This window comes from Mus caroli, chromosome 5 (genome assembly GCF_900094665.2).
Source record: "Mus caroli chromosome 5, CAROLI_EIJ_v1.1, whole genome shotgun sequence".
Classification (NCBI taxonomy): Eukaryota; Metazoa; Chordata; class Mammalia; order Rodentia; family Muridae; genus Mus; species Mus caroli.
The window spans coordinates 32,282,971-32,295,138 of record NC_034574.1 but is presented as its reverse complement, the minus strand read 5'-3'; the positions used below and the strand labels follow the sequence as shown (position 1 = coordinate 32,295,138).

At 49.5% G+C, this 12,168-nt stretch overlaps 1 protein-coding gene across 1 annotated transcript in view; it reads right to left on the bottom strand.

Annotated features, from left to right (window-relative positions):
* Evc2 (EvC ciliary complex subunit 2) overlaps positions 1 to 12,168 on the bottom strand; it is an 84,594-nt gene that overhangs the window by 30,921 nt on the left and 41,505 nt on the right. Inside the window, exons 11-14 of the mRNA XM_029476919.1 lie at positions 9,799 to 9,958; positions 5,826 to 6,280; positions 1,110 to 1,314; positions 111 to 227 (exon numbers count right to left, since the gene is read on the bottom strand). Coding sequence (XP_029332779.1) covers positions 111 to 227; positions 1,110 to 1,314; positions 5,826 to 6,280; positions 9,799 to 9,958 — 937 coding nt within the window. The remainder of the gene's footprint in view (positions 1 to 110; positions 228 to 1,109; positions 1,315 to 5,825; positions 6,281 to 9,798; positions 9,959 to 12,168) is intronic.

The window sequence follows — 12,168 nt, the reverse complement described above, 5'->3', positions numbered from 1 at the left end:
GCTATGGAATGCCAGCATGACTGCACAGAATATTTGAGAAGAGGATGGACAGTGTGCTGGGTGTTAGGATGAGAAAGATGTGGAGGAAGGGTAAGTGAGCCCAGCCCTACCTGGTCAGCCAGTTCTACAGGGGCCCGCTCCTCGAATAGTCGGATCTTATCTTCCAGGTTCTTCTTCAGAAGATCGGCCTTGCCTCTGCCCTTGGAACGCAGCTTTCTTGCCTTGGACTGTGGGAAGAGACAGATCAGAAGAGATGCTGGCTTCTTTCCAAGCCAAAAGGGATATGTGTACATGGCTAGAACCGCAAATTTCCACCCCAGGCCAAGGTGGTAGAGAGACACTCAGTTTTGAGACAAGTGCTGCATAAGAAGTGGATTTCTGCAGAGACCACATAGAGCTGACACTTGACTAGACTACAAAACATGTTGCAGGCAGAGGAAGCAGGGGACGCAAGGGCTTCATCTTGTGTTTGGCTCCCTAGAAGCAGAGGCTGAACCGAGGCTGGGAGACACAAAGGTCCTAAGGAGGTCTAAGGAATGGACTAAACAGAACACACCACCAGGACAGATGTGGACAGGCCAAGCAGAGCTGTAGCCTTGGGTCGGGTCTATCCTGTGCTGGTCCACAGGGCTCTGGAGAATGAACACAACGAAGAGGTGTCACTAAAGATGGCTGTCAGTCCTCAGCTTTTAGGCCAGAGCCCCCTTTCATAGCTCAGCCGCACTGAACTTGTCTCTGTGTCAAACGCAAAAGGGCCTTTTGGACCCTTGATTCAGAAAGTGATGTGAGCTGAAGGCAAGGATAACTAGGCCAGACATGCTGCGCGATGCTCAGGAGAAACAGAAGGGTATGGCTATAAGCTGTGGGGGAGGCTGATTTTCATGGCTGCCGGTGGTCACTGCTCTTACTGCCCTTGGCACCATTGTGGTCTACTTCATATCCTTAAGATAAAGCAAACTGAGAAGCCCTGGGAGTGTTCAAAGGCCACCCTGGCTAGAGAGTAATGGGTGGGGGAAAGGAGATGATTAGCTCAGAGCTGATGGAGGCACAGGAGCCCGTGAGTCCACAGTCACCACTGCAATGGCAGTTCAGACAGGCACACCCCCTACCTGCAGCTCGGGTGCAGCCAGGGCCTGGTCCAGTTTCCGAAACTCTGCTTCCCGCCAGGCCATCTGCATCTGCTGCTGCAACACTCGTGCACGGACTCTGGGGAGGGCCAAGCTCCGGTCCAGCTGGCTGAAGCAGCCCTGTGCCTCCTGCCTTACCCGGAGCAGGTCTTCTTCAGACAGTGAGATGGCCGCACAGCAGAGCTTCCTGGGAGGGGACAGTGACCATGAACTGGATCAGAGACAGCATGGCAAGGAATTTGGAGAGAGGCTGTAGACACAACATGTCTGAGTTAAATCCCTAGCTGGAGCAAAGAGCTTTAGATGCTTATCCACAACTTTGTGTGCCTTTCTTGAGTGCCTAATGTATATGGTGCAGAGAATAACATTGATATAGTGTAAGACAAACGAGGCACTGTCCACCCAGCCACATAAGCATCATGTCATAAGTGGAGAGGAGGGAGGTTCACTTAATGGGTGCACAAGTCTAGCACTGAGTCCTGCATAAAGAATGGAGATCAGAGCAGATGTGCAGCTTGGCCTTTATGTGGATCCCAAACAACTGGAGGTGGGGGGAAGGGGAAAGCTATCCCAAAAGTTGTTGCCCATACAACTAGAAGATATATTCTTCTAGCTGGGTTGCCTTGCCTGGCCTCAGTGGGAAAGGAGGCACCTAGCCTTGCACAGACTTGAAGTGCCAAGGTAGGGGATACCCACAAACCTGCTCAGAGGAGAAGGGGAGGGTAGATGGGGAAAGACTGTGGGAGGAGGTAACTGGGAGGTGGGCAGTGAGCAGGATGTAAAGTGAATAAGTGAAAAAATAAAAGAATGAGAGATCAGTGACTCATTTAACAACCCAGTCCATGCTGGGCACACACACTGCTTGCCTGGGTGCTGGGGACTGAACTGGGTCCCCCAAATTATCTGCTCACGGTCAGCACCACACCACACTAGGGGGGTGAGGAAAACAAGGAGCAGAGCGTCCCCTGAGCCTCTGAGGGGGTGCAACTCAGCCCATTCCTTCATTTTTCTCCCTCGTGTTCGAGAAAAACCTGTCTGTGGCTTTAAGCCAAGGTTTTGTTGCTGGGCTGTGGCAACCACAGGACCAGATACTGGCTACCTCAATGATAATCCTTACCCCAGCTTTGAACTGTAGGGAATGAGTGACTCGAGGAGAGCTCCACCCCTACCCCCACCCCGCGCTCCCACTTTGGCCAGTGTGCCTCTATTCATGTTCTTCAAACAGTTTTCTGTGCAGACAAGCAAGGTTTGTCTGATTTTCCTGGCAGGGTTCTGTCAACATACGCAGCATGAAACGCACTCTGTGCGTGCTCTGAAACCAGGAAATATGTGTATACGTGTAGAATACCTACCGTAGGACACCAACGGTGGCCTCCAGACGCTCACATCTGAGTGTAGCATGTGGGACTGAAAAGTTCTAGAAAGTTCTCTGATGGAAAACCAGTCTGACTTTGAGAGATGCCCAGGGTCCTCAGCTGACATCACCTAACAGCTCCCACACTCTGAATGCCTCTTCTTGATCCCTCTTCCTAGGACGGCCTCTGCCTGTTGCCCTCTGTTAACAAGGACTCTTGAGTTACAGGGACTCTGCCGTGAACAGTCCCTCATCAGCCTTCTAACAGACTGTGGCCAGCAGAAAGCAGGTATGCGTGAGGCAGGATCTTGTCCTGCTGGGGCTCAGCACTGAGCCAGAAACCTGGTTTAGGCTCTGTGGGCAGGGCTCAACGGCACTGCTATTTCTTGGTATCCGTTTACCCTTCTGCTCAGAGGGTTTGCCGCAGTCCATCTCGTTTATAAAAGCGTGTTTCAGAACCACAGTGAAGAGCCATTTTTACTTAATGCCTCAGAAATTCAGGTCACAACCCCCCAGGGTCTCAAATCAGCAAAGCTTGGTAGCAGCTGGCAGCGTGAGTGTGTGGTTTGACCCTCCTTAACCCCCAGAGGTAAAGTCATAAGAGTTTGCTGATGGGAAAGCAAGATATCCCATTACTCCATAAACGGCTAACTTCATGCTGGCCTTGGAAACACTCCCTGCAATACAGGTCCAAATAAAGTAGAAGGAAATAATCGTCAGGTAATGGGAATGTCACATTAAACACATCAAAGAATCCTGCACCAACTGAACTGTGGGTAGGTCCAGGCCGAGCATCACCTGAGCTGACTAAGGACCAATACGGGTTATAAGAAGTGGCCTTAGAAGATCTCATTCGTATTGTGCAGAGAGACAGTGTCTTGTGTCCCTGGGTAAGAAAACAACTCACCAGAGACTAGAAAACAAATGAAGCCAGGCTCACAACGGAGATGGGGCCAACTGGGAGACTGCTGAATGCAAGCCAGATAATATCATTAGCAACAAGGAACATTTGCTGTGCAGTAATGAAAACCTGAGTTCAAATCCCCAGCACCCACATAAAAAGCTAGGCATGGCTGTGTGTAACTGGAACTCCAGCGTTGAGAGGCAGTCACGGGCAAATCATAAGGGAATCCCGAGGGATTCGTTCCCAGCCAGATACCAGAAATGAAGTTTCCAGTTCATGAGAGACTTTTTCTTAAGGAAATAAGGTTGAGAGTGATGGAGGACACCCAGCCTCTTAGGATTGTCACATGGGTGCATCCACATACTCATGCACACGCATACACACACTCATGCACATGCATACACACACACACACACATATACACACATATACAGACATACATCATACAAACACATATATCTCAATACACATAGATAGGTATATACATACCACACATACACACCACACATGCTACACACACACACACACACACACACACACACTAGTCAATACCACTCTCTGAACACACCTGACACGTGGCCTGTTCTCCTGGCAGCAAGGTTGGTTCCTGGGAAAAGCACTGGGCAGGAAAACTTAAGTAACTTCCTCCAGGGAGGACAGTTATAAATAGACACTGTGTCATTCCATGTCTACTCACAGGTCCCCAAGGGCAGCGTAGGCTCTTGCATCACACCCTTCAGATGACATCATGCAGTGCAGAAAGCACCCCCAAAAGATTCAATACCATCACCTCATTTTACAGGCAAGAAGTTGAGACCAGCAGCAGTTTAGCATCTTTCCCACATGGACATGGAGCCTGGTATCCAGCTTAAACACACGTTTCTCCATCCACAGTCATGCTCCCTCTACTCTAGCATGTATGCAGCTCCCCAAACGTCCCCTCAGCAAGCATGCAATGCTTTGTGGACCCTTATGACATGCCCAAGACCCCTTTCAAACCTGACCCAAGACCCAAGTCAAACCTGAGCCAGCACAAGTAACTGCCAAGTGTCCTAGAGAAGTGTAGCTGTCAGACGGAGACCCCTGGATTATGCTACTGACTGTCCCACTGCTTCTGCAGCTGAGCCTAACCCACCACCTGCAGCTTCTGGAGATAAAGCAGGAGTGTCAGTCACTGTGGACGATTGTGTCCTATAGGAGTAGCCACTGCATGGTTCTGTGTACAGTGACAATAAGCAGCTCAAATTATGAGTGAGTGGGTGGCATGCCAGGCAAAACCAATGCAGAGTGGGGTCAGGACTGTGCCTGTGGGTCCCTCATGTGTTACCTGAATGGCTGCTGTCATTGTAGGGTGGGTTGAGAAGATCGTAACACTGTCATGCACGCCACCACATGCACTCTTCAAGTCCCTGAAGCAGACAGCACACCTCTTTTGTTTTTGTTCTGTGAGGCAGGTTCTCACTATGTAGCCCAGGCTAGCTTCAAGCTCATGATCTCTGCTGGCTCTGAATGCCAGGGTCACAGGACTGTGCCACCACACTTGGCAAGGTAGCATTTCCTTTTTTTTTTTTTACTTCCTGTAAGAAAGTTCTATTGTGAGTGCATGTTTTGCGTGTGCATGCACACATGTGTGCAGGTACACATACATGTGTGTGCACATGAATATGGAGACCAGATGTCGATGTTAGGTCTACTCCTCAATTGTTCTCAACCTTATTCTTTTGAGATAGTCTCTTACCAAGCCTGGAGTGTGCCGGTTTGGTGAGACTGTCTGAGCCCTCCTGCCTCTGCCTCCACAGCGCTAGGGTTGCAGGCTCTGTGCTCGGCTCTTTTATTGAGTTCTAGGGATTCCCAACTCAGTCGCCATGCTTCTGCAGCAAGCACTTAGTCACGCCAGCCACCTCCCCAGCCCTTACTTTACTGTGAGACAGGGCATCACATGGTCCAGGCCGGACTTTCCTGCCTCCACTTCCCAAGGGTTGGAATTCCAGGCCTGACTACCACACTGCCTATGTTACAGCACTGCCTATGGAGGGACCAGGCACATTTCATTCACTGGCAACCCACTGGATGATTCAGATAGGTCTATGTCCACCCCCCAGCCCCAGAAACTGGGTTACCCATCCTTCTGGCCTACAGTACATCATCTCATGATGACCCTGCCGATCATGTGTAATCCTGTATGACATTTAGGCAGTGTGTACCACTAATAAACGCTGCAAATCTTATTTGTCTGGGGATGACATCATATGCTTAGACATCCTGCCTCTCCCTCCTCAAGGACTAGTCCCTTCCTAGTATGGTGGAAAAGGGTCAAGAATGTCAGTCACTCTGGATGGTTGTGTCCTATAGGAGTAGTCATCACATGGTTCTGTGTGCAGTGACAATAAGCAGCTCAAATTATGAGTGAGTCGGTGACACGCCGGATATCATCACTCACATGAACACCAAGTGCTCCCAGTGCCTCAGCTCTGCCTGCTCTTCCGTGTAGGCCTCCGGTGCATCCTGCTGTAGCCTCTGCCTCACGCCCTGTACCAGCTCCTGGCCACGTTCCCTCTCCTCTGCCTCCAGTTGCGTGGTGCGAGCCGCAGACTCCCGGCTGTGCTCCTCTAAGATCTGCTGCAGGAAGAGCCAGGGAGCACTGCGCTTCAGCAGCTCCTGTGTCATGGCTGTGCTCTGCAGGCGCCTCAGCTCCTCCGTGGCTTTCTCAGACAGCGACACAGTCAGGACCCGGAGGTCGTCCAGGACAGCCTGGTCCAGACGTTCCTGCAGCTCTTCCAGGGCAGCAGTGTGCTCGGCCATCACGCTCCTCCACTGGTGCAGGTACTGGACTGCATCCTCCGCAGTGCTGGAAGCCTCACCAAGGGACACCTGCTCCTTCTGCTGCTCCTTGTGCTGGCGGGAATGTGAGAAAGGGCAATTGAATGGGCAGGACCCACGGCTGTGGGAGCACAGGAGCACAGGGAATCAAGGTGAAGAGGTGCAGTACTTTCTTTGCAAACTCACAGAGACACAGAAAGTATATGGACTGTCTTGTCCCCAACAATTTAGAAAACTGCTTGGCACAACCAAACCTCAGGCTCTCGTGATATAGGCCTGTCATTCCAGCTGCCTAAGAGACTGAGGCAGGGGGATTGTAAATTCGAGGTCAGCCTGGACAACAGAGTGAATCCTTGTATCAAAATAAAGAGTAAATTATGAGTGAGTGGGTGACACGGGAGCTGGGGATGCAGCTCTGTGACAGAGCGCTTACTTAGCCTGTGTGAGATCCTTGGTTCATACCTCAGCAACCCCTCTCTTACACACACACAAACACACACACAAAGACACACACCATGGTTAAAAGTTCATGTTTGACAAGCAGCTATATATTAAATACACACACACACACACACACACACACACACAGAACCCCCAGGTTTCTAGCCCAACTTTCCCATCCACAAGTCTTGACTTCCCTCTGCCTCTGTTTCTTGATCTGTCAAATGGAGCAACAGCGCCTACACTAAAGTAGACACCTTCATGAGTTGCTCAATACATGCTCAGCACTTAAGAAAATTGCCCACTTAGGAAAATGCCTATGGCAGAGTCTGCGGCAATGCACACTTGCTGTTGGCCCTACTATGGGTCTGGCATGTGGTCACTAAAATTATGATATGTGAGTAGGGGAGCCAATGTTTATCTGTAGGAGACAGCTTAAAGAGGAAGTCAGTGGATCCTCTTTAGGAAGACCCTAAGCCAATCCTGGGGAAAGGACCTCCTGAGTGACAGATATCTGGTACTAAGGCTCTACAGTAGGAAAGTCCTGCCCTTCACGAAGATGCCTATCACGGCGGTACCTGTGACAGTGGGCCTACAGGCTCTAGTCTATTTAAGAAGCAGAAGCACCACTCTTCCATCAGCTCATGCTTCGACCCCTGGGACCATTCATCCAGTCCTCCAATTTTTTTTAATCAATTCTTTATTGACTGCATGTGTCTGGCCATGTCCTTGACATTGATAACACAACATATAGCCTTTGTGGAGCTGTTATACCTCTGAGTCACTCACAACACTTATAAAAAGTAACTGCTAAAAATAACATCTGTGAGAAATGGCCAAGACCTGTATCAGGGCCTGGAATTCAGCCCTCCTTCCAGACACCAACCTTGGATGGGGCCAAACCGTCTAGGAAATGTGGCTCTGGGCTCCCACGCGTGACCACCTTAATACGTGAAAGGGGCGGTGCTGGTGATGGAGTACTCTTCAGTGATCAGAGACAGAAGCATGGCTTTCAGGGGGACACGATGTGTTAATAAAATGCAGTCTCTAGGGTTTCTTGATCAGGCTCTCAGCCTTGGTCAGAGAAACTTCTTTTTGCAGTAGATGGTGGCTATTACAGAGTCTCATAACTGGTCAGGTTATGGGAACCAGAGGCTATGTTACACCCCTCCTCCAATGGAACACCTACATCATACCTATCCCACCCCCACAGAGGCTCAGGGAGCACTGGGGAAGAGGGACAGAGAGAGGAAGAGCTGGAATACTTGGAGAAGAGTTACCCAGACATTATAAGGATGAGCTGTCAAGAAGTGGATGCTCACAGTCATCTATAGGATGGAACACAGGGCCCCCAATGGAGAAGCTAGAGAAAGCACCCAACAGCTGAAGGGGGCTGCAACCCTATAGGTGGAACAACAATATGAACTAACCAGTACCCCCAGAGCTCATGTCTCTAGCTGCATATGTAGCAGAAGATGGCCTAGTCGGCCATCACTGGAAAGAGGCCCCTTGATCTTACAAACGTTATATGCCCCAGTACAGGGGAATGGCAGGGCTAAGAAGTGGGAGTGGGTGGGTAGAGGAGCAGGGCAGGGGGAGGGTATAGGGAACATTCGGGATATCATTTGAAATGTAAATTAAGAATATCTAATTTTTTAAAAAAGGATGAGCTGTCAACAACAGTGCCTATATGTACAAGACCTGCCTTAAATCAAACCATAAGTCAGTATTCTGACAGGATGAGGAAGGGGCTCACAGAGCCTAATTCCTAGCCAGGGAGCGACAGGCAATTTCCAGGTGCAAGGGAAAGCCAGTTTTCATCAGAGATGTGATTCCTGGTGTGTTGCCAGTGGTGCAGTGGTCAGCCTTAGCCTATGTGAATATGAGCAACACTAATTAGACAGTATGGAGATGGGGAGAGAGAGAGAGAGACACAGAGATGACTCAGTGGTTAAGACCACTGGCTGCTTTTCCAGAAAATCTGGGTTTAATTTCCAGCACCAACATCATGGCTCATAACCATCTACAATTCCAGTTCCAGGGGCTCTAACACCCTCTTTTGGCCTCTATCAACAACAGGGAGGCTTAAGGTGTGACACACATACATGCAGGCAAAATGATCATACACACATTTTAAAAAAACAAAAATAGAAGAAGACATGAAGTTGAGGGGGGATGTGTGGGAAAGAGAGGGGGTGCCGAAGTGAGGGGTGGAGATCAAAACACATAGTATTCAAGTGTGAGATTATCAAAGAATAAAAATAAAAACCAGTATCCAGAGATGCAGCTGAAACCCCCTGGCTCTGCCTTCTCTCCTCTCTACCCAGCTGGACTGATACACTACCTTATGTCACCCTGGGGTCCCTGAGGCTCCATGAGACTTCTGAATCTGTCTTGATAAACTCTGGGTACCGTGTCAATTCGAGTGGTTGCTAACATTCATTTGGCCACACGCTAGATTACAGTCTGCCTTCCCAAGTGCTCCCAACAAGCTTCCAGAATCACAAACTTAGGGTCACCCTCTCTTCCCTAAACCTTTTAAATCTAGTTGGTCTGAATGTAGAGGGTCAGTCCTCAGACTGGCATACCATGCCTCCTTGAGTTGGCCCTGCTGTTACCCCTCCAGCGCCCCTGCAGTCCTGGCCTCACCCCTCCACTGATTTCAGCCCCACTCTGCTCTTTGCTTGCCAAGTGCAATAGTACACTCTGGTCTTAATGCTCAAACTTAGAAGGCAGTGCTGCCTGCTGCTGCAGCTTTGCACATCCCTCTTGCCTGCTTCAAATGTCTACTTGTCCTCAGGTCCCATCCGTATTACACATGCCTTCCCCAGTGAAACAGTGACGGTCACTCTTGCACCTCCTAAGGATTAAAGACATTGTCTTATCTAATGCACAGTGCTAATTAAACATAAAAAAGCCAGAACCTTTTATCATCCTCTGAGTCTCTTCCAATGCAGACATGACTAGTCCACCACAAACTCTGCTATACTGAGACACAGAATCCTCCTTCACAGAGGATCCTAAGAAGTCACAACTAATCAACTACAGATGGCAGATCATGACACCAGCTCTGAGCATCAGGCGCTGACAGCAATGTCTGTTACTCTGTGGGAATGGTTCTCTAGAAAGGAAGAACACAATGCCTCACATACCTTCTGCAGAAGCTCTCGCCGCCTCTTGGTTATTAATCTTTGGCGGAGCCTTTTCTTTTCCTGCTTTAAGTCATTGTCCAGCTTCTGTTTTATAGAAAAGGTTTCTGTCTGTGCACGCTCCAATAGCGTTTCCATCTGATCTTCATCCAAGTAGCCAGCCCTACACGGAGAAGATAGAAAGTTAGGGGACTTCCCTCCTCTCCACAGGCTGGACCACTGCATGGGAGGGGGGTTCTTATTAGGCTGGTCTCAAGATGGAAAACTTCCAGGAGGAGAAGTTGCCGCTGAGACACAAATATGTTATTTACAGAGTGAAGTCGGGGTTCATGGAGATGGAAGGAGAAAGATCTGATGGGTCAGAAATAGGCAGACATTTGGGGAGAAAAATATTCTGCAGAGACCAGGGGGTATTAAGAGTGTCTCTTTCCAAGAAGAGGAGACCAAGAATCCTGGGTGAAGAGAGAGAGAGAGAGAGACAAAGAGGGGCTGTGGACACCCGGGAAGTGATTCAGATGCTATGGTCTGAATGATCCCTTCAAAATTCATGTTGGCATTTAACTTCCCATAAGTCTTAACCCATGAGCTAAATCAGAAATGGCCAGCAAGAGGGGATGAGAAGTGACAGGGAAGGAGTGTGTGTGTGTGTGGGGGGGGTAATAAATACAGGAGTGGGTTATCTGTGAAAGGAATCTTATTCCCTGACCCCTCACCTTTCTCTCTCAAACACTGTCACTATGCAATGCCTTCTGCATGGTCCAACATAGGGGTAAGCCCTCAGTAGGTGAAGTCTTAACCTTTCCACGGTCCAGACAGAACATACACCAAATAAACTCACATTGTGTCCAGTCCGTGGTACTCTGAGGCAGCAACAGAAAAGAGACATCTCCAAAATGTGGGTAACACCCAACTCATGGGGTCTCAAGTAGAGCAAACTTACAGCATGAAGGACCACCACCCACCCACCCCTTTGAGCCTCACAGCTCACTGTGTGTCAGTTACACCATCTCTGCCCTTTCAGTGGGATTCACATGCCAGGACCTGGGACCTGTGCCTTCTAACCGGAACTGACTTACAACAACCACTTGGACAGGTGGAGGGACTCCCCCGCCAGTCCCTACACTGGCTCTCCTAATGTCTGTCCTGGTCTTTTTATTTGCCTAGACCCTTGACAAGTGTGTGCTTCTCCTGCTATCACATCCCCCAGCCTGTCTGCATCCCTTGGCTGTGTCCCCAGTTCTACACAGGTCGGATGATGCTGATGGAATGGGGGAGGAAGGAAGAGAAGCAGGTGCTTTCAGAACATCAGTCTGTGGCTGTAGCTAAAGTGGCCGCTGTTCAAAAAACAGTGACTTAGAGCTCAGATGCTAACATCCGTGTGAAAAGCTGGGCATGGGTGCACACATCTGTCACCCCAGGCAGGAGAGAGGGTGTGTTAGTGGTGGCACTGGTGAGGTGGTTAGACATAGGCAGATCCCAGGAGCTCTCTGGCCACACAGGATAGCCAATCTCTGGGTTCTAAATTCAGTGGGAAAAAAAATTCCTGTCTTAAATAGTAAGGAAGAAAGCCAGAAAGTAAAACACTCAGGACCAACTCCCAGCTTCCATATGTATACACACACACCCTCCCTCCCCCAACCAAAGAGACACACCCATACACACACACACAGAGAGAGAGAGAGAGAGAGAGAGAGAGAGAGAGAGAGAGAGAGAGAGAGAGAGAGATGGTCTGTGCCCAGTTTTAAAACAGAATTTAAAATAAGAAGTATGACAGCCTTCCCTGGAAAATGCTCAGGGCAGCCCAGCAGCTGCTGTTTCTTCAGGCTGAGGCCAGGAGCCCTCCTTTTGCTTCAGCAAGTGTTAATTAGGAATGCCAAGCAGACTGCAGTGATAAATCCATTATCATCTCAAGATGGGCAGTGCCTACATAATCTGCATCTTATTGAATCTTTATTAACCGCGGCAGGAAGCTTCAAAGTCCCCGGAACACGACCTGAGGTGTAGAACCAATTCACTAAACCATGTGTGCTCACGAGCAGGCCAACCTCACGGTCCCGTCCCAGTTTGTTTCAGACCTAGATAGCACATCTCACTGTTTACAAGGAGGCTGTCTCAGAGCATGGCCGGGCAGGGACTGCGACTAGAGGCATGAGGGGGAGCTTCTGAGAAGCCTGCTTGGCAGGACTCACCTTACCCTGTATGGTTCCTAGTCAGCTCAAGACCCATGTGTACTATACCCAACTGTGAGGGTCATTGCTAGACCTGAAGGGACGAGGGCTGTCCCAACACCATGTCATCCTTCATAGATTAATCCAGAAAACATGGCTCAGAATTTATTCCTCCAAACAGCCCAAGACAGGAGCATGAAGCCAT